The sequence below is a fragment of the Melanerpes formicivorus genome, unplaced genomic scaffold (genome assembly GCF_026170545.1).
Source record: "Melanerpes formicivorus ecotype bairdi unplaced genomic scaffold, bMelFor1.0.p_v2 SCAF_41, whole genome shotgun sequence".
Taxonomy (NCBI): Eukaryota; Metazoa; Chordata; class Aves; order Piciformes; family Picidae; genus Melanerpes; species Melanerpes formicivorus.
The window spans coordinates 672721-694871 of record NW_027142393.1 but is presented as its reverse complement, the minus strand read 5'-3'; the positions used below and the strand labels follow the sequence as shown (position 1 = coordinate 694871).

Genomic DNA, 22151 nt, shown 5'->3' with positions numbered 1-22151 from the left:
CAGGGCTTGAGCTGGTGCTTCCACATGGCATGGGGAAAGATCTCTTAAAGCCAATTTATATTCAGAATTACAAGCTGAGATAAAGAAAATGACTGAGGGAAAATGCCTCTTTTACTTCTTTAATAAAGAAGCTGTCACTTTTAAAGTGGAATCAAGTCTGTATTCAGTTTTAATCCCCCTTTTAACCTAACATCCTCTTGTAAAGTTGCTAGAGTAGGTTGTGGAGGAAAAAAATAGTTTGAAGTTGAAGGAAGAGTAAATCCTCTTGGTAAAGCTGTTATGGAGGATTTTCTGTGAAATGCTTCAGAGTGTTAAGCTTAAACTGGGCATGGCACCATCATACAGGCAGGGTGGGCTTTCTGGCATGCATAGGTCTTCCTCCTCTGTAGCAGGGTAGATACCTTCTTAAAGACCACTGATTTTTACCCCCTGGATTACACTGAGCTTTGACCTTAGAGTAGTTCCAAGCTAGGTCCCTATAGGTTTGTAGTTACTGTGTCAGTATCCTGAAAGGAAGCAGCCCTGCCTCCAGTGTTACACTTCACTAGCCACTGCCTGCTATGTTTCCATGTGGAAGTGAATGCTCTTATTAAAATGAGAGGCTTTAATGAGCAGAGAGCTCTCTAGTCGGGTGCTTTGGAAGAGTTTAACTGCAATGGCAGCGTGGCCTGAGGTCACAGCTAAATCCATCAGACTGATTGGTGTTTTTATCCAGTGAGGAGCCCACCTTGCCCTCTCTCTTCCCTTCCAGTTTATAGACTGTAAATTATAGTGAGGCCTGTTTCAATCAGCTCTTGTTGTAATGAAAACCCATTTAGAACAGAGTCAAAATGAATGTGTTTCAATGCACAGCAGATTGCTGGTGCTAAAGCATTTTAAAGACCTGAGCTCATTCTTCTGCCCTGAAATTGTGCCAGGGGAGGTTTAGGTTGGAGATGAGGAACAATTTCTTTGCTGCAGGAGTGGTCAGGCATTGGAAGAGGCTGCCCAGGGAGGTGGTGGAGTCACCCTCCCTGGAGGTGTTCTAGAAACCTGTGGCCATGGCACTGTGGGGCATGGTTTAATGGCCATGGTGGTGTTGGGTTGATGGTTGCACTCAATGATCCCAGGGGGCTTTTCTGACCAGGAGAATTCTGTGATTCTTAAAGCCCTGAATGTGATCTTGCTTCCCTGAAGTTTCTGCTGACCTAAACATTGGGAAGTTTTGATGCCAAGATGCTGTAGATGCAGAGACTGATTTCTGTGCACACTTCATCTTGTTCTACAGATTGATTTCTCCTCTGAGCCAGAGAAAGTGATGTGAAGGAAAGCCTAGTTCTCAGAGGGCTTGTTGGGGTGGAGAGAATGTTTAATTAGGTATTTCTGTAAGTTGTCACTTCCCCACAGGGATCAAGGGATGTTTACCTGCTGCATTGATCCCAAAGCTGATGCGCCTCTGTGCAGGCAGAACCTCTGCAACAAGGCTTTGAATTCAAGCCATCCTGTGGCTGAGCTGATCACCCAGCTCCATCAAAGCTGCTGTGGAAAAGGGAGCACTGCACAGCTCTAGCTTGTCTGGTTCTGCTGCCTTGGAGATTGTGCTTGGCAGTGCTTTGTAGTGTGGACCTGCCTCTGGTTGGGTATGTCTGCACTGTTGAACTAGCAATGAATCTCTGTTTATCCTAGCTTGGGAAACAGTCCTTTCCCCTCTTGGGGAAGAGCCTCTCTCTGTGTGCAGTGATGCAGGGTAGTTGCTTTCAGTCAGTTTTCCAAGGACTTCTTGAGGGAGAAGGGATATGGGGAACATGGAAATGGTATTAACCTGCTCACTATCAGCACCGTGTGATGGAACCAAATGCTGTGCTGGCCAGGCAGAAGAAAGTGTTGGGCTTTGATTTAAGCATCTGTGCATACAAATGTTCCTCTCCATCAGGAGCTGAGCTTATTTAATCATAGTCTGAAATAAACTGCTCTGTCCTATGACAGGAACTTTTCTTTTTGCCCAGTTTTTTGAGAGGCTTAGTAAGTTAGGGGATGTGGTATAGCACTGAAGTGCTGCCACTGCAGGAGGTGATGTTATTTGTGTAATATGACTAAAATATTCACACTTTAGCTACAGCTGAGTGCCTCTTTGTGGGCCAGGCAGGCAGCAATGGAACTCATTATCTATATTCTCTCCTCTTTTTTTTCCCCTCCAAGATGTGTATGTAATTTGAGGGCAGGAGCCTGGTAACTACTTCAAATACAGGCTTTGAGATAGAGGGGGAGATGATGTCAGGGTTTTGTTCTAAGTTCCCTTTGTCCTAGGCTGATGCTTTGTCATTTCACCACCTTTAGCATACAGCAAGCAATGCCTAGGAAGGCTGTGTCTGAATGTACTAATAAAGGCTGAGAAAATTGGAAGGCAGGTCAGTGTGACCCACTAGTCAATCACAAACATGCATGGTGTTGACAAGCACATGGACCTGTGTAGGATTTGCTTCATCTTTTGCTAAAAGTCATTGGATGTTTGACTATTTTTAGCAATTACAAATCAAATCTGACTTCCCATCGTTTGGAATGGTATGGTTGCCTGCTTTATTTGAATCACAGAGCCATTAAGGTTGGAAAAGCCCCCTGGGATCATTGAGTCCAACCATCAACCCAACACCACAGTGGCCATTAAACCATGCCCCAAAGTGCCAGGGCCACAGGTTTCTTGAACACTTCAAGGGGTGGTGACTCCACCACCTCCCTGGGCAGCCTGTTCCAATGCCTGACCACTCTTGCAGCAAAGAAATTGTTCCTGATCTCCAACTTAAACCTCCCCTAATGTTTGACTTAAACCTCCCCTGGTGCAACCTGAGGCTATTTCCTTTCATTCTGCCTAGGGAGAAGACACTGACCCCCACCTCACTCTAACCTCCTTTCAGAGAATTATAGAGAGCAATGAGGTCTCCCCTCAGCCTCCTCTTCTCCAGACTGAACACCCCCAATTCCCTCAGCTGCTCCTCACCAGCCCTGTTCTCCAGACCCCTCACCAGCTTCATCGCCCTTCTATGGACACACTCCAGCCCCTCAGTATCTTTCTTCTAGTGAGGGTCCCAAAACTGAACCCAGTGTTTGAGGTGCAACCTCAGCAGTGCTGAGTATTTGGGTCCAGAAAAGGGCAATAAAGCTGGTGAAGGGTCTAGAGCACAAGTGTTGTGAAGAGCAGCTGAGGCAGCCTGGGTTGTTCAGCCTGGAGAGAAGGAGCTGAGGGGTGACTTTCTGGCTCTCTACAACTCCCTTGGCAGAGTTAGGAAATCATTGAACTGGATGATCTGAAAGGTCTTTTTTAATCAAAAAGATTTGTTGAGTGTATATTTTAAAACCCTTCATAATTTCACACTACTCTTTGGAGTAAGAGGCTTTGTTGTGCTGATATGAGTGGTGTTACTCAGACCAAGATACACTCAAAAGGTCTACTGGAGTTTCTAGCTGCTGTGCTGGAATCTTAAACCAACTGACTTGTTAGTGCTTATTTACCACTTTGACAATGCAGTGGACACTGGAGTCAGAAAAGGTTTTTATGTTGAGTTTCTCTTTTATTCAGTTTTCATAGCCTCACAGAATGGTTGGAGTTGGAAGGGACCTCAAAGATCACCTAGTTCCAACCCCCTGCCATGGGCAGGGACACCTTCCGCTAGATCAAGTTGCTCAGAGCCACATCCAGCCTGGCCTTCAAAGCCTCCCAAGGATGAGGCTTCCACCACTTTCCCGGGCAACCTGTGCCAGTGTCTCACCACCCTCACTGTAAAGAATGCCCAGGGAGGTGGTGGAGTCACCATGCCTGGAGGTGTTCAAAAAAGGCTTGGATGTGGCACTTGGAGCCATGGTTTAGTTGTCAGGAGGTGTTAGGTAATAGGTAGGACTTGATGATCTCTGAGGTCTTTTCCAACCCGGTTGATTCTATGATTCTATTTCTTCTGAGTGTTCAAGTGATTTTATCTTTCCTGCACATCTGGCAAGGAGCAATCACAGAACACAGCCAGTTGTAAGAGAGCTCAAAGATCATCCAGTCCAACTCTGGACCCAGCACTGAATGGCCAACCCTAAACCATGTCCCTAAGTGCCAGGTCCACAGGCTCCTTGAGCACCTCCAGGGGTGGGGACTCCACCACTGCCCTGGGCAGGCCATGCCAATGTTTGAGAACCCTTTCAGTGAAGAAATATCTCCTAATATTTTCTTTACAATGCAACCAGAAGGAGCTACACAGCCAGAGAAATTGTTTGGTTTAGTTAATATTCAGCTCTTGAAAGAGCAGAGGGAGGCAGTTGTGCAAATTCACACGGAGAGCAGTAGTGTTTGCAAGGCACAGCGCTCTGGCAACAGGCCCAGCAGGCTCAAAGCAGAATATATGACTCTAATCCCCAAATCCCTGCAACCCAGATTTCCCCACAGCTTTCTAGCATGGTAGGGAAAGAGAAACAAAACACTTAAACACTTCTTGTTTCTGACTCCTTTCCAAATCTCTGGTTTAACTGGGAGAAACAGGCTGTAATTTGTACCTGTGTTTGTGTTTGTTCTTCTCTCTCTCTAGTCAAGGAGTGACAGTGTAAACAGGGGCAGGACAGCAGGCTTGGCAAACAGTGGAAGCTGTCAAAACAGATAGATGCTCTGTAGGGTCAGGAGTCCTGACAGGTGGAGTCCTTCTGTCACCTTTTCTGTGCACCTACGTCAAGCAAATCCCCCCCTGAGGAGCAGAAGCACTCACAGGGGGCTGCTGGAGGGGAAGGTGTGTTTGGACAAGGCTCTCTCCTCTCCTGGGCCTGAGCAAGTTGTTCCAACTCACAATTTGGTTGTGTGTCTGCAGGGGAAGCTGCACGACCCTCAGCTGATGGGAATCATTCCAAGGATTGCACATGACATCTTTGATCACATCTACTCCATGGATGAGAACTTGGAGTTTCACATAAAGGTAAATGCAGAGTGACGCCTTACGTAACGGCTGGCAGGGGAGGGAGCTGAGCTGGCTGGGGAATCTGCACTCCTGCTAGAATGGGGTGCTGCAGGAGCCTTCCCTTCTGCCTTTTGTAACTCAGCTCCCCATTACCTTCCTGAGAATGTTTGCTAGAAATCATCTCATGCAGAGAAGAGGCTGTGATGGGAGTGTGTTTTCAGGTTTGCTAGCCTGACTGCCTTGTCTCAGAATCACAGAATTGGCAGGGTTGGAAGGGACCTCAAGGATCAGCCAGTTCCAAGCTCCCTGCCATGGGCAGGGACACTTCACACCACAGCAGGTTGCTCACAGCCACTTCCAGTCTGGCCTTCAAAACCTCCAAGGATGAAGCTTCCACCACCTCCCTGGGCAACCTGTGCCAGTCTCTCACCACCCTCATGGGGAACAACTTCTTCCTCACATCCAATCTTAGTCTACCCATTTCTATTTTTTTCCATTCCCCCCAGTCCTATCACTTCCTCATACCCTCAAAAGTCCCTCCCCAGCTTTCTTGTAGGCCTCCTTAAGATACTGGAAGGCCACAATAAGATCTCATCCTCAGAGCCTTCCCTTCTGCAGACTGAACAAGCCCAACTCTCCCCACATTGATAGACCAGCCAGCGTGGGGAGAAAACATTTCACTCCTGCTCCTCCAAAGGCCTCAGCCCCACTTGTTATATCCATAAATACCATTGGTCAGCACAATAGTTGTGAGAATACTGAGATGTTGTTCCTATCTCAAGGATATAAACACAATATGTAGGTTTGCAATGGAGAAAAGATGGTTTGGGGCAATTTGTGGAACAAGGTTTAGAAGTCATTTCAGCTCAAAAGCTTATCTGTGGGTTCCTAGACATAGGTCTAAGTCTCAGTTTGATCAGCTACTATTGTTTTCCATGTCCCTATCTTGATCCCAGCCATGTGATCTCTCCAATCTGTTTAAGTGACCTTCAATTCCCACTGTTCACCCAGTCTCCTGGGCAGCTCTCAGCCATGGTGGGGCACTGGGCCATCTGGCAGAGCTGAGGACAGGCTGCAGCTTACGTCCAAGCAGACATTAGGAAAATTACCCAGTGGGTTGTAGGAAAAATGAATACTCCTGAGTCATCCCTCCCCTAAACCACACAAAATATCCCTAGATGGCTTCAGTAAGGTTGAGTAGCTGAGCACAGGCAGAGTTAGGAGCTCTGCTTCTCTCTGAGAATGGAGCTCCCCTCCTCTCTCCCTCTTGTCCTGTCCCCACAGGCTATTCTAACCAGTCCCTCCCCAGCCTTCTTGTAGGTCACCTTCAGATACTGAAATGCAGCTCTAAGGTGTCCCCAGAGCCTTCTCTTCTCCAGGCTTAACAGCCCCAACTCTCAGCCTGTCTCCATAGGGGAGGTTCTCCAGCCCTCTGATCACCTTCATGGCCTCCTCTGGACCCCCTCCAGCAGGTCCGTGTCTCTCTTGTGTTGGAGGCCCCAGAGCTGGAAACAGATTGGGAAGTATTGAGCTCCTTAAGAAGAGACACCTCTGAATTTTCCTAGAAGGGAGTTCCACAGGGGTGACTCTGACCTCATTACCTGTGAAGCTCTTCTGTGCCTACTGCTCTACGTGGTAACACTTGGCTACCAGTGGATGGGGACCCCCTTGTACAAGATGTAGTAAATTCCTCTCCCAGCAGAAGATTCTCACTTTATAAATCACGTTCTGCCAGCAGTGACTTTTTTCAGTGCTTCCCTCTCATAGTTGACATTTATGAATATCTTAAGAGAAAAGCTGCCTAAATAGCAGCTAATGATTGAGTGATTATACAAGGAGCTGTCATGGAGAGAAATGCATGTTCTGTCTTTGGGAGCAAGAATTTAACCAAACTGTCACACTCTTTTAATAACTCAGCCCATCTCAAAAACTAAATACCATTTTTTTTCCCTCTCCCTCTTTAATATCCCCCATTTAGAACAGGGAGGGAAGCTTGATACCTCCTCTGTATTAATTCAAAGAACATGAGCTAAGTCTGGGTGGACCAGACTGTTGAAATGAGCTGGTCCAGGGGATGGCTTTAAATGGGACACAGATGAAGTGAATGCACAAATGCACAGTACTTAATGCTCAAGAGCAGTTGCCACACAGAAAAGTCAACTCATCAGTATACATATCTATATGTAAAAAGACAATTTCTTTTCCAGATGAGAGAAAGTGTTACTTTACTAAATAGCTGGAGTTTAGTGATCACTAGAATTTAGCTCTCAAGGATTCTAGCTCAATAATCCCTGGATAAAACTTATTTAGGGTTTGGATAGACACCCCACCCCAAACACATTTCAGTTTCTTGCTGTGAGTTGAATACCCTTTAATTAAGGGAGCCACTCACTCATTCAAAGAATCATTGCATGGTAGAGGTTTGGAAGGGACCTCTGGAACTCATCCTGTCCAACCCCCCAACAGCAGCTTGCCCAGGATCACAATGGCCAGGTGGGTTTTGGATGTCTCCAGAGACTCCACCACTTCTGTGGACAGCCTGTTCCAGTTCTCCATCACCTTTAAATTTTCATAGTTTCTCCTCATGTTTACATAGAACTTCTTATGTTCAAGTTTCTGCTTTCCTGTCACTGGGCACCACTGAAGACAGACTGGCCCCATCCTCCTGACCCTCACCCTTTCAGTATTGATCAGCATTGATGAGATCTCCCCTCAGTCTTCTCTTTCTCAGACTAAAGAGCCCAAATTCTCTCAGCCTTTCCTCATCAGAGAGACGTTCCAGTACCCTCAGCATCACTGTAGCCCTTTGCTGTACCCTCTGCAGCAGCACCCTCTGTCCTTCTTGAACCAGGGAGCCCAGAACTCTCCTCATCCATTTATTTTTCAGGACAGTTATTTCTCTCTCTATTACAAAATAGATCATCTTCAATTTCTTCTTTGAGACCCAATTCAAGACAGAACTTTTCCATAGGCTTCATTTAATAGTTTGATTTCTTATATATTGCTTAGCCTTAGGTAGCTTAAACCAGTGAAGGTGCTGGGAAATACCAATATACATCTTACAGCTGTCAAACTGGACCCTGCTCATCATGCAGCTGTACTGATGTGATAGGAGCTGAATTGATTTGATTCTGCTCAATATTTTTGTCAACTTTGCCTGTGTTATGGGGGGGCGGGGAGGAGAGAAGCAAAAAGGTGAAGATAAGATTTATCTCAAGCTGTGGTTGTGTGCCTTCCTGTTGAATCATTGGTAAACAGAGGGAAATCAATGACTTGTGAAGCTGAAGGATGTAATCCAAGCTGTGTGGGAGGTGGGGTTTATTTTTAGTGCAGTGGTTTCTTATTTTGACAGGTATGGAAATGTAGGTGTGGAGATTTTTTACATCACCAGAGGTTAACTCTGCAATGTTTCTGATTACTTCATTAGGTTTCCTACTTTGAGATATATTTGGACAAAATAAGGGACCTGCTTGATGGTAAGTTGTGCATTTCTTATGTGGCTTGGTACAGTGCTTTGAGCCTGTGCTTAAGAGGAGACAGTTCTTCTCTTTCAGAAAGACTTCAGTTTAAGCTGTGTGGCTGGGTTTGTGAAAGAGAACCTGGCAATTTAAGTCTTCTGATCTTTGACTCTTGTGCACCTCCCTCTGCAGTGCTGCATACCTTGATTCTAGATCAGTGAGTGCAGAGAATTTTCCAGGCTCTGAGGCAGGAATATTCTTAAAGCAAACCTGTGGATAGTGTTCTGTTGAGGGGGCTTTGTTCAATCTGGTTCAGCTTCTTCCTTGCTTTGCTTCTTTCAGGTAGAGTTTGTTGGGAGTGACTGATCTCTTGGAATTTGTGTCTCCATAGAAGTGTGCTCTGTGACAATGGAAGTGTGAACTGTGTGTGTTAGTATGAAGCAGAAATCTATGCTAATGGAACATGCATTGGAGCTTGTTTGAATTTCAATGAGGCCTCCAGCCTCTCCTGAAATTCTTGCTGCACTGGCAAAATCCATCTTAATCTGTGCTTGATTCATTAATCCAAGCAATAAGCAAAAAGCTTTTGTCCCATAAAATTAACTGGGGGGGGGGGGGAGACCCCACCCAGTAGGCCCAAGATTGACAGAGCAAGAAACAAGTTTTATGTAAGAGAAATGTTGGTAGTTCAAAAGGAGTGGGAAGCAACTACAGTTCTCACCTGCAGATGTAATCAATTCACACTCTTTGTCTGTCATGCCTGTAGCTGGCACATTCTTTCCTGCACAATATTCCTAATGATCTCCATCTTTTTTTTGTTTCCTAGTGTCAAAGACAAACCTTGCTGTACATGAAGATAAAAACAGAGTCCCATATGTTAAGGTACAAGGAAAAATGTGCTGCTTCTTTAGTCTTCCTTTCTCACCTATGCATTTATTTACACATTTCCATTGGCATCTCTCAGTGTGGTTGCTGAGATGATTCAACTCATGTGCAGAATCTGCACTCCTCAAGTAATACTGGTCCCTGCATGTGACCAGTTGCCTGAAATACCAATGGGCTTGAATCATGCTTGCTATATTTTCCTGACTTGAAACATTTGCATTGTGGTATTATGGTGTTGAATTTGAAGTATTCAGATTTCCATCTCATGTCAGGTATGAAAGAGAACATCCTGAAGAATTGTCATAGGGTGGTTTGGGTTGGAAGGGACCTTGAAGATTGTCTAGTTCCAATCCCCTGCCATGGGCAGGGACACCTTCCACTAGACCAGGTTGCTCAAGGCTTCATTCAACCTGACCTTGAACACATCCAGGGAGGGAGCATCCACAGCCTCCCTGGGCAACCTGTTCCAGTGTCTCACCAGCCTCACTGGAAAGAATTTTTGCCTGATCTCCACTCTAAGTCTCCCCTCTTCCAGCTTCGATCTATTCCCTCTCATCCTGTCACTATAAGCCCTTGTCAAACATCCCCTCTTGTTTTGTAGTTTGAGAGAACAAACCTAATTTGGGTATAGAAACTTTTTTCTGTTGGATGTTTGGATTGGACTGATTCTTTAAGCCTCTGAAAGAGCATTCTCTCTTGTGTTATTCTGTGGGCTCCTCCTGAAAGTCATGCAAAGACATGCTCTGCTCCATTGCCTTGCTAATGATGGTGTTGGATGTTGATGGTTCTTCTAATGATTTGCTTCATCAGCTGCTAAGTAGTTCTCCTGACAGCATTTGGCGTACTGGGACTCTGGCTAAACCTCTCTCTTTCTGACTAGGGTTGTACAGAAAGATTTGTATCTAGTCCTGAAGAAGTGTTGGATGTCATTGATGAAGGGAAAGCTAACCGTCACGTAGCTGTCACGAGTAAGTATTCTCTGCAGGCTTCTCTGGCTCCAAGTGTGGGTGGCTGGAGCTGCTCAGTGGTCTATTGGCTCCTCATGGTCACAGAGTACTCTGAGTTACTTATGTGAACAGCATAATGCTGGACAAATTACAGCACTTGGAAATGAGTAGAGCTGGGCCTTTCTTTACAACTTCAATGCACAGGAAAACTTGTATTGACTTTCAGCTTTCAGAACTCCTCTGTTTAATATGTTATTATCCAGTATTGTTGGATAAAACATCTAAATAGGTCTTGCTCCCCATTGTACAGACATTTGGAAAGCCTGTGTAGCTGCCATGATGTCCTTTGTGCTGCAGGGCAAGAACTCAGAGCGATTCACTGGTCAAACGGCCAGCAAAGACTGCAGAGCAATTAGCAGCCTCTGCCTGTTTATCTCCTGAGAGTTATCCCAATGAAGCAGTGACTTGGACTGAGTTCTAATGATGCTGAAGAAAGCAAATCTGGAATTAAACCCCATAATAATCACTTCAGCCTCTGCCAGATTTGTTGACATGGTGTTGGATGCAGCCTGCTAGCAGTATGGTGACACAAGGGCAGGTATTTATGCCCTGCTCCCAGTTTATACTGCAAAATGACTTTGATCCAAGCTTGTGTCTCAAGTCTTGGGGGTGGGATGGGCTTCTGGGTAGGGAGTTTTTGGGTTTAGTTGGGGGGTTTATTTAATTGCATTGTTTAAGATGCCCTGGGCAATTTCTTTTAAACCATGTACTACCTTCTTGCTTTGTTAAATACTGTGCTGCTTTAGCCTTTCTCATCACACTCAATGAAATATATTCCCTGTTTTCCTCCCATTGTTTCAGCTGTTCTCTTGAACCCAAAATACCCAAAACACACCTTTGGCTGTGCTCCTGCTTGTCCCTTTTGCTGCACTCAGAGCAGCTCTGACAAAAGATGACAGAGGATGAGTTTTACTCAAACTGAAGCAGCGAGGGGCAGATTTGGGAGTGTTATTGAAAACAACTGATTTTGGAAATGGAGGAGGAAAGGGGAATTCAGATAGATGTAAACATTGCTGGAAATGGGGGAAAGGTGGCAGTGGGGTTTATGGAAATAGAGAAAGCTGATGAGTCAGGGGTGATGGGGAAAGGAGAGCAGTGAGGAGCCAGCCCTCAGAGCCAAATAGAATAGAATTAACCAGGTTGGTAAACACCCTTGAGATCATCAAGTCCAACCTATCATCCAACATCATCTAATCAACTAAACCATGGCACCAAGTGCCTCATCCAGGCTCTTCCTAAACACCTCCAGGGATGGGGACTCCACCACCTCCCTGGGCAGCACATCCCAGTGGGCAATCTCTCTCCCTGTGTAGAATTTCTTCCTAACATCCAGTCTGAATCTCCCCTGGCACAGCTTGAGACTGTGTCCTCTTGTTCTGGTGCTGCTTGCCCAGGAGAAGAGGCCAACCCCCACCTGGCTACAACCTCCCTTCAGGTAGTTGTAGAGAGCAATAAGGTCGCCCCTGAGTCTCCTTTTCTCCAGGCTAAGCAACCCCAGCTCCCTCAGGTTTTCTTCATAGGCCTTCTGTTGCAGATCCCTCACCTACTTTGTTGCTCTTCTCTATAGATACAGCCTCAGGGAAGAGAGATTTTTACCTACACAAGCAATAAAAGCCACCTTGCATTTTGAATTTAAATAATGTGAGTTTGATGGAAGCTTTTGCTAAATCATAGGATCACAGAATGGTTTGGGTTGGAAGGGACCTTAAAGATCCTTTAGTCCAACTGCCCTGCCATTGGCAAGGACATCTTCAACTGGAGCAGGTAACTCAAAGCCCAATTCAACCTCAAACACCTGTTGGAAAGTGTTGGGATATCTCCTCACACAACTGCACTGAGTCCTCCCTAGCTTCTTTTTTAACTGCAGTTATAAATACTTCTCTGTAAATTCTCTTGCTCAGCTCAAAATTACTCCTCTGTCCAGGATGCTGAACATAAGTCCTCATTGTGGTTCTGTGTCTAAATAGTGTCTGCTTTATCCCAGTAACACTTTGTTGTGTGAGCTGTTTGTACTCAGGAAGAAGCAGAAAATGCAGGACCTTTTTTTTCTCTTACTCTCTCTGTGTAATGTTATTGTATTATTATTATTCATCTGGTTTTGGTGTCTTTTTTTAGTCATGTTTATTATTTCTGGTCAAATCTTCTTGCTCCAGGGGAATAAAAGTACTTTCAAACAAAAAAGAAAGAGGGGGGGAAAAAAAACCAACATATTTTTAATCCCCTCCCCCCCCCAAGCTGTTATTTATAATGAATTTGGTTAATTTGGTCATGCTGGGAGAAAGTAAGGAGCTCATTCTGAAATCCATGAGCTTTAGCCTCAGCTCTTGGCATAGACACTGCTGTCTATGTCCTCCTGGCTTCGTACTCCTGCCCATAGGAGCAGCTCTGGTGACATGCAAATTTCTTGACTGATTTCCAAGTCGTTTAAACCAAACTTTTCAAATGTGATTGCAGATATGAATGAACACAGCTCAAGGAGCCACAGTATCTTCCTCATTAATATTAAACAAGAGAATGTGGAAACTGAGAAGAAACTCAGTGGAAAGCTTTACCTGGTCGACTTGGCCGGAAGCGAGAAGGTAATCCTGCCTTGTTCCTTTAGCTGGTAATGATCCCCAGGGGGGGTGACTAAACTGGTGGTGTGAACATGCAGCTGGGTCTTGTGAATGTGTAATTGGGTCTTAGATTATCATTGTTTTCACAGAATTGTCAGGGTTGGAAGGGACCTCAACAAGGATCATCCACTTCCAACCCCCCTGCCATGAGCGGTGACACTTCCCACTAGATCAGGTTACCCAGAGCCACATCCAGCCTAGCCTTAAAACCCTCCAACCTTCTTTTTCTTAAGTGTAGGGTGGAGAAGAGGAGCAGATCAAAACTAGCCGTGTGAAATTCACCCACCCTCAACCCCCCCCTCCAAATCTGCAAGACTTCTTCATTGATAATGAAGTGGCTTGAAGCAGTGTATTTTTATCAAGCTTCACATTTAGTTGTGGGTATGTGAAGAAAGCAATGTGCTTTGTCAAATTAGACAGCTATTTTCATTTGCTTGCAGCCAGCCATGCCCCATTTCTAGGTTTTCTGTGATGCTTTCACATATTAGGTCAATTGAAGTAACAGCTGTTAATGCAGCTCTACAGCTGAAGTCTATTTGAAGCTCCCTGAATGACTCTTGATTGTGGTAACTATTTCTACTCTCCAATATAGAAAAACACTAACCACAAGAGAACTTCTGTTTCTTTACCCAAAGAGTAACAGTCTAGAACAGTGCCACAGTGGGGGGGGAAAAAATATAATTTCCCAGTTATTCTGACATCTTCTGGAGTCTTCCAAATTCTTTAGCTACAAATGAACTACATCTCCTTGTTTGGCAGCAGTGGATTTTTATTCAGGCTGGATCCTTGGTAACTGCTGTGCCTGTCAGAATAATACCTCATGGTGAAGCAATGTCTCTCACTGTGGGCTTAGATTTTTCTTTCTGAGAATGAGAATTAAAAGATTTTGATAAGCTGGGCACCTTTCAGCTTGCTCCTTGCGGGGGTGCTGCTTGCTAACCCAGAGGTACAATGCAGGAGCCATTCACCAAAGTAATTCATTGTGTTAATTTCCATTAGTAATATCTATTCTTTTCTTGGATTTTTTTGCCCCAAGGATCAGTGCTCTTTAACATCTCTATTGATGATCTGGATGAGGGCATTGAGTCCATCATCAGTAAATTTGCTGATGACACCAAGCTGGGGGCAGGAGTTGATCTGCTGGAGGGTAGAAAGGCTCTGCAGAGGGACCTCGACAGGCTGGACAGATGGGCAGAGTCCAAGGGCAGGAGACTGAACACATCCAAGTGCCAGGTTCTGCACATTGGCCACAACAACCCCAGGCAGTGCTACAGGCTGGGGTCAGAGTGGCTGAGAGCAGCCAGGCAGAAAGGGACCTGGGGGTGCTGGTTGATGGTAGGCTGAACATGAGCCTGCAGGCTGCCCAGGCAGCCAGGAGGGCCAATGGCATGCTGGCCTGCATCAGGAAGAGTGTGGCCAGCAGGAGCAGGGAGGTCATTCTGCCCCTGTACACTGCACTGGTTAGGCCACACCATGAGTCCTGTGTCCAGTTCTGGGCTCCTCAGTTTAGGAAGGAGGTTGACTTGCTGGAACAAGTCCAGAGAAGGGCAACAAAGCTGGGGAGGGGTTTGGAGCACAGCCCTGTGAGGAGAGGCTGAGGGAGCTGGGGTTGCTTAGGCTGGAGAAGAGGAGACTCAGGGATGACCTTATTGCTCTATACAACTCCCTGAAGGGAGGTTGTAGACTTACCAGCTTTTCCCTGAGCAAAGTAAGGGTTGATTTGCTTCTAGACTGGAAGAAAGGTGACAGGCTTCCAAACAAAAAGTGCATATAAAATTCCTCCATCATGCTGTGAAGAAATGTTGCTTTGTTTTCCTTCCATGAGCATCTGTAGGTGTTGCAGTGTCTGCACTGTAGCTGTGTTGGTGCTGCCCAGCCTGACTGTTGCCTGCTCTCTTTGGTAGGTCAGCAAAACCGGAGCGGAGGGCGCTGTTCTGGATGAAGCTAAAAATATCAATAAGTCTTTGTCTGCTTTAGGCAATGTGATATCTGCTCTGGCAGAAGGAACTGTAAGTAATCCTGTTGTGTGTTGTTGAAGAATGACTTTTTATTTATCTGTTTCTTTGCCATGCTCATAATAAAATCAGCTTCCATTTCGATTTAGAAAGAAAGAAAGGAATCCAGCCACAAACTGGTGACACTTTTGCTCTTCTGCTTGGAGAAAGGAAACCACTGCTCAGTGATTTCACTTGGGTGGTTCTCCAATCTCAGCACAATCAAAACAATTGCTCCTCAGGATTGCATGCTTCAAACCCATTAAACCTGTTATTGTCAACTCAATCTTCTGTCTCATTAAAAAGTTGCTCTGGCCTCCTCTTGCTTCTGCTGTTGATTAGAAAACCCACCTTCCATATGGAGACAGCAAGATGGCCTGAGCACTTTAGGACTCTCTTGGTGGCAGCTGCAGAACCACCATTGCATGGGTTTGCATGCTTCAAACCCATTAAACCTGTCATTGTCAACTCAGTCTTCTGTCTCCTTAAAAAGTTGCTGTGGTCTCCTCTCTCTCCTGCTGTCGATTAGAAAACCCACGTTCCATACCGAGACAGCAAGATGACCCGAATACTTCAGGACTCCCTTGGTGGCAACTGCAGAACCACCATTGTGATATGCTGCTCTCCTTCTGTGTTCAATGAAGCAGAAACCAAGTCAACCCTGATGTTTGGGCAGCGGTGAGTCCTGCTTGGCTTTAGTCTGCTTGACACTTGGGTGGTGTTTTTCTGTTCCTGATCCGGGCTGCCATTGGGTGATGAATGGAGGCACGAACCCCACTGCCATATAGCAATGAGACTCCAGAAATGCAGAGAGCAGAGAAACTCAGAAGTCCTCCCAGAAGTCCTTTATTGCTGCATTATGGAATCCCCAGCATTACAGAGTCTCAGAGCCCCACTTACAGAAGAAGTCTTGGGAGCCCTTAACAGATGAGGCAGCTAACAAAAGTCCTGAGCGTATCCCTAGCAGCATCCCTACACTGAAGCCCTAGCCAGAAGTAGCTAACTAACAGAAGCAGAAGTCCCTAGCAGCCCTAGCTGAAGCCATACCTACCTAAGCTTATTGCTCTCTACAACTACCTGAAGGGAGGTTGTAGACAGGTGGATGTTGGTCTCTTCTCCCAGGCAGCCAGCACCACAACAAGAGGACACAGTCTCAGGCTGCGCCAGGGGAGGTTCAGGTTGGATGTTAGGAAGAAGTTCTATACAGAGAGAGTGATTGCCCATTGGAATGGGCTGCCTGGGGAGGTGGTGGAGTCACCATCCCTGGAGGTGTTCAGGAGGAGACTTGCTGGGGTGCTTGGTGCCATGGGTTAGTTGATTAGGTGGGTTGGATTGGTTGATGGGTTGGACACGATGATCTTGAAGGTCTCTTCCAACCTGGTTTATTCTATTCTATTCTATTCTAAGCCCCTAACCCAAGATAACTATTGCTCAGAGTGGCTGTTTTTCATACTCTTTGTTATCAATCCCTTAACCAGTAAAACCCAACCACCTGCATAAGCTGAAATCTTTTCCCAATCAGAGGTGCCAGCATGTCAAGGAGGTGGCTTCTGCAGCATGTTCCAATCCAAGGCTGTTGTTCTTGGCACACATGGAATGTTATTGTTTTGCTCTAGGCAGCATGCAAAGAGTCTTAAGCTAAGGATCCTGCACTCTGCACGCAGCCAGCAGCTGCCCTCAGAGCAGTGGCTGCAACACTTGGGCTCTTCCACATGTTCTGAGCTAGCTGAGGGCATTTTAAAATAAGGAGATTGTATTTTCTGGAGTTGTTCAAAAATAGTCGTGGAGAACTTAGGAGGAAGCTGTTTCTTCATTCCCTAAGGTACCAGAGAAAGGAATGTTAATGTTGGCTGGCAGCTGCACCACTTAGAAGCTGTGATCATTGCTCCTGCAGAAAGTACAAAGCACTATCCTTGCTCTTTGAAATGTTCTGGGGGTGATAATGGGACTGGGCAGTCTTCTGTTGGCTGACTCAGTGGAAAATGTTCAGGTTTGCTTCATCTGATAGTGCTCTTGGTGCTTTTAGGATGTCTCCTCCTTGAATAGCAGCTCAGGGATTATTGTCAGAGTTGTCAGAAATACCTTTTAACCATTAAGAAAAACGAAGGCTGTGGACACAGTGTAGTAATGACAGCTTTGATAGAATCACAGAGTATTAGAGGCTGGAAGGGACCTCCAGAGATCATCAGGTCCAACCCCCCTGCCACAGCAGGATCACTTAAGGTAGTCTGCACAGGAATGCATCCAGGTGGGGTTGGAAAGGCTCCAGAGAAGGAGACTCCACAACCTCTCTGGGCAGCCTGCTCCAGGGCTCTGGCACCCTCACTGTAAAGAAGTTTCTCCTCATGTTAAGGTGAAACCTTCTGTGTGCAAGTTTGTATCCATTGTTCCTTGTGTTATTATTGAACACCTCCAAAAGAGCTTGGCCCCCTCCACTTGACACCAACCCCTCAGATATTTGTAGACATTGATCAGATCCCCTCTCAGTCTTCTCTTCTCAAGACTAAACAGCCCCAGGGCTCTCAGTCTCTCTTCACAGGGGAGGTGCTTAAGTCCCCTAATCATCCTCCTCAAGTCCGCTGAAACAAGCAAGGATAAAATAAGTGTGGAACAATTTCTTTACTGAAAGAGTGGTCAGGCATTGGGACAGGCTGCCCAGGAGGGTGGTGGAGTCACTACCCCTGGAGGTGTTCAAAGAATGAGTAGATGTGGCTACTCCTGTAGCATGGCTGTATCCTTCCTTCACTGCAGAACTCTGAGCTAAATAACAGCATGCAGGAAAAACTTCCCCAAGGGACTTCCCATGTCACTGCTGCAAGTTTTTATGGACAAGGAGTGTTGAAGGGGGAAGTGGTTGTTAACATATAACTGAGTTAAGGGTTGCTGTGGGGTGTTAATTCATCCTTGTATGATGAGCATTTGTGTAAGTTATTGAAGATAGGAGATTTTAATGGAATCCCATCTATGAACTCACAGAAATGCTGACTGATTAGAAAGATGGAGATGCAGGAATTAAATGAGGAGTATTAATCATTCTGAAGCATAAAGAGTTTACTTTTTCTGTTGATGGTGTACATGGAAATGTGTTGATGGTTCACAGTCTGAACCTCCCCACATTCAATTTTCCACTGCAGGTGATTTCAGACAAGCATGACTCTGGCACAGGTTGCCCAGGGAGGTGGTGGAAGCCTCATCCCTGGAGTTTTTCAAGGCCAGGCTGGATGTGGCTGTGAGCAACCTGATGTACTGTGAGGTGTCCCTGCCCATGGCAGGGGCTTGGAACTGGATGATCCTTGAGGTCCCTTCCAACCCTGACAACTCTATGATTCTTACACCTCTGTAGAACAGAAGAGCAATCCCAAAGTTCCTGCTGATTCAGGCTCTGGTTGGCTTTCTGGGCTGCAAGTGCACACTGAGAGCTCCTGGTGAGCTTCTCCTCCCCCAGCACCCCCAAGTCTCTCTCCTCAGGGCTGCTTTCCAGCCAGTCCCTGCCCAGCCTGGATTTGTGCCTGGGATTGCCTCGACCCAGCTGCAGGACCCTGCCCTTGCTCTTGTTGAACCTCATGAGGTTGGCTTGTGCCCACCTCTCCAGCCTGTCAAGGTCCCTCAAGAGAAGTGTGGCCAGCAGGTCAAGGGAGGTGATTCTCTCCCTCTACTCAGCCCTGGTGAGACCCCACCCGGAGTACTGCCTCCAGTTCTGGAACCCCTATGACAAGAGGGATCTGGAGGTGCTGGAAGGTGTCCAGAGAAGGGCCACGAGGATGATCAGAGGGCTGGAGCACCTCTCCTATGAGGACAGACTGAAGGAGTTGGGGCTGTTCAGTCTGGAGAAGAGAAGGCTCTGAGGTGACCTCATTGTGGCCTTCCAGGATCTGAAGGGGGCCTTCTTCTGGGCCTCTTTAAGTACTTTTCTTAGGGTGAATGCTTTGTGAGAGTGCTTGGCTGGGGTTTTGGGGGGAATTTTTGTTTGCTGAGGAGCTGTGGAATTGGGCTGACATGGGAATTCCTTGTAGAGAGCGTTGGATTGTCAGAAAGGAAGCCAAGCAGGAGGACTGGTGGTGTGCTAGAGCTGCAGAGCAGCACACACACTGCACATACTCAGGGTTGGTTGGTAGTAGCTGGGATGGGAGTGTTGCTGCCTGCAGGAAGCAGTTCCTCTTCCAGGCTCTTCAGCTGTGCTGTTTCATTTTTCTCATGTGACAGTACTAAGGGCCTGAATATCATTAGAGGGAAGGTCTGTGAGTCATGGGTGATTACTGGTGCCCCCATCTTTCCTAGCAAGACAGAATTATATCACCATTAAAATAAGTGCTAGGAGTGAAATTCATCTTCACAGACCCACTTACACTAATCCACACGTGGCCCTCTCTTACAGGGAGTCAGTGCCTTCTCTTTCTACTCCATCTTTCCTTCTGCTTTTACACTGTTATTCATTTTAGGTGCTCTTAAGTACTTCATCCATCACCACAGAGTAATGCAGCTGATAAACTTTATGGTGTGGCATATTTTTTTCCCCTCCTAGTGCACTTCAGTGAGCTTCAGGAAACTTCAGCCACAGTTTGGGCAGAGACAATATGTAAAAGCCCCCTAAGGGGCAACCTTATTGCTCTCTACAACTACCTTAATGGAGGTTGTAGACAGGCAGAGGTTGGTCTCTTCTCCCAGGCAGCCAGTACCAGAACAACAGGACACAGTCTCAGGCTGTGCCAGGGGAGGTTCAGGCTGGAGGTTAGGAGGAAGTTTTACACAGAGAGAGTGATTGCCCATTGGCATGGGCTGCCTGGGGAGGTGGTGGAGTCACCATCACTGGAGGTGTTCAGGAGGAGACTTGATGGGGTGCTTGGTGCCATGGGTTAGTTGATTAGGTGGTGTTGGATGATAGGTTGGACATAATGATCTTGGAGGTCTCTTCCAACCTGGTCTGGTCTGGTCTATTCTATTCTATTCCTGCATATTTTAAAAGTACAAAGTTATGTCAAAATCTTTCTAAGGTAATGAAACTCCTGCTTGCCACATAGAGCAAAGCACTGGAGCAGAGTTTGGAGTGTGGGACACAGCTATAGAATCACAGAATGGCTTAGATTGGAAGGGACCTTAGAGGTCATCTAGTCCAAGCTCCCTGCCATGAGCATGGACATAGAATCATAGGATAGCTTAGGCTGGAAAAGACCTTTCAGGATTTTTAATGACTGGCCACATTTAAAGGATGCCTTTAGAATCAGGAAGTGCAGCTGTGGGGAAAATAATGAAGCCCGTGTGTCTGTGGCCCATTCCTAGTCATACTTTCTTGCATTGACATTTCAGCCCACCCTTTACAATCTGGTGTAGGAAGTTTGTCTGTTATTCATAGAATGGAATGGCTTGGGATGGAAGGGACCTTCAAGATCATCTGGTTCCAACCCCCAGGCCAAGGGCAGGGACACCTCCCACTAGACCAAGTTGCTCAAGGTCTCATCCAGCCTGGCCTTGAGCACCTCCAGGGAGGAGGCATCCACAACTTCCCTGGGCAGCCTGTTCCAGTGTCTCACCACCTTCACTGGAAAGAATTTCTTGCTGATCTCCAGTTTAAATCTGCCCTCCTCAAGCTTCAACCCATTGCCCCTCATCCCATCACTACAAGCCCTTATTAAAAGTCCCTCACCAGTTTTCTCCTAGGCCCCTTTCAGGTACTGGTCCTTAGCCTCTATTTTCTCCAGTAACACTGGAGTGATTTGGAGGGACTCAGCAGCTGAACAGCAAAGGGCAAAGATCTGAAGCTTTCTTAATTCAGACTGATTTGTTTGGTTTTTCCTTTTCAGTGTGGATTTGCTGGAGTAGGTGCTCTGCATTGTTTCCTGCTTGCTGGGCACTTTCTAGTGCAGTTGTTTAGGTTCAATTAGAGCTAAGCACTTTCATGATAAAGTGGTGGTGGTTGTTGTTAGAAGGATTAAGTTTGATGGTATTTTTGCTAGGGCTGCAGTAACTCCTGAGCTTGTTTACAGTGGCACAGGCACGAGTTCAGGCTCCCTCCCCACTGAGAGCAGTAACCAGGTACCTGGTGGTGACCAGCTATTCTCTTCCTTCCCTTCCTTCCACTCCCAAACATGTATTTGAAAGCACAGTTTGGCTTTCCAGAAGTTCCCATATCTCTGTTTCACTGTCTTGACATCCTTCACACTGTGAAGCTTGAATCACAGCTGAGATTTGTTGCATTTGGTGGAGTTCAAGGGATGGTCATTAAGGCACAGAGCAAGCCCGTGGTCAGAGGCTGGTGTGGGGTACTCTGTGGTGGGTCTCAGGCCAGGAGGAGCAGCAAGGTGACACATATCTAGCAGAGCAGTAAGTCCTTAATCTGAGAACAGTTTCCAGAGCTGCTGGTTTTGGAGGAATCTGAAGAGGCAGATCCATTTCTGCTCCAAGTCGCTGGCTGCTGAAGTTTGATGTGGAAACATTTCTACTGAGGCTTCTAGGCAGTTAACAGTACTGAGGGTTTGAGTGGGCAAAGGAATTGTGGCAGTGCACTTCAGCAACTAAATTGCAGATGTTTAGGAGTTTCCCTTTGTGTTCCTGTTGTCTTGAGATAAAAATTGCAGAGCAACTGACACCTGCTTTTGTTGCACAGGGCTAAGACGATCAAGAACACAGTGTCTGTGAACCTGGAGCTGACTGCAGAGGAGTGGAAGAAAAAGTATGAGAAGGAGAAGGACAAAAACAAGAGCCTGAAGAATGTTATCCAGCATCTAGAGCTGGAACTCAACAGGTGGAGGAATGGTAAGTACCAGAAGATGGCAATGAGCACAGGTCTTAAATCACAGCAGTCACACCAGATCCAAGCTCTCCATTCAAAAGTTGTAGCTTCCTAAGAACTAAAAGGGGAAGAAGGGAAAACCAGGGGAACCAGCAGCAACCATTTACAGAAGGTTCCATTTTAAGTGCCATCACTAGCATGATATCAGTGTGGAAAATACAGGAAGGCATCAGTGGTTTGTCATAACCTTAGCAATATTAACAAAGAAAAGGTAAAATACCACTGTTTTGAGGGGGGAGCTAAAAGAACTCTGCTCTTTAGGCAGGAGAATTGGTTCCTTTATGCTTTAAGGGAACTAGAGCTTGGGCTTATTTTTTTTGTTGTTGTGATTCAGTTTAACATTAGATTAATTAATCCATTAGTACAATGATTAGGAGTCTCATCTGATTAGAGGAATGACTACTTGCCTCCTTCTGTGGCTCCTAAGTGAAATTAATGTGGAGAGCAGCCAATTTTCTGTTTAGAAACAGAGGGAATTGCTCCTCAGGGTAGGCTGTACATTCA

At 46.1% G+C, this 22151-nt stretch overlaps 1 protein-coding gene across 1 annotated transcript in view; it reads left to right on the top strand.

Annotated features, from left to right (window-relative positions):
* Positions 1 to 22151, top strand: part of KIF5C (kinesin family member 5C) — a 114999-nt gene that overhangs the window by 46356 nt on the left and 46492 nt on the right. Inside the window, exons 4-11 of the mRNA XM_068158683.1 lie at positions 4815 to 4919; positions 8329 to 8377; positions 9186 to 9241; positions 10125 to 10212; positions 12706 to 12830; positions 14771 to 14875; positions 15390 to 15538; positions 21462 to 21610. Of these exons, the coding sequence (XP_068014784.1) occupies positions 4815 to 4919; positions 8329 to 8377; positions 9186 to 9241; positions 10125 to 10212; positions 12706 to 12830; positions 14771 to 14875; positions 15390 to 15538; positions 21462 to 21610 (826 nt within the window). The remainder of the gene's footprint in view (positions 1 to 4814; positions 4920 to 8328; positions 8378 to 9185; positions 9242 to 10124; positions 10213 to 12705; positions 12831 to 14770; positions 14876 to 15389; positions 15539 to 21461; positions 21611 to 22151) is intronic.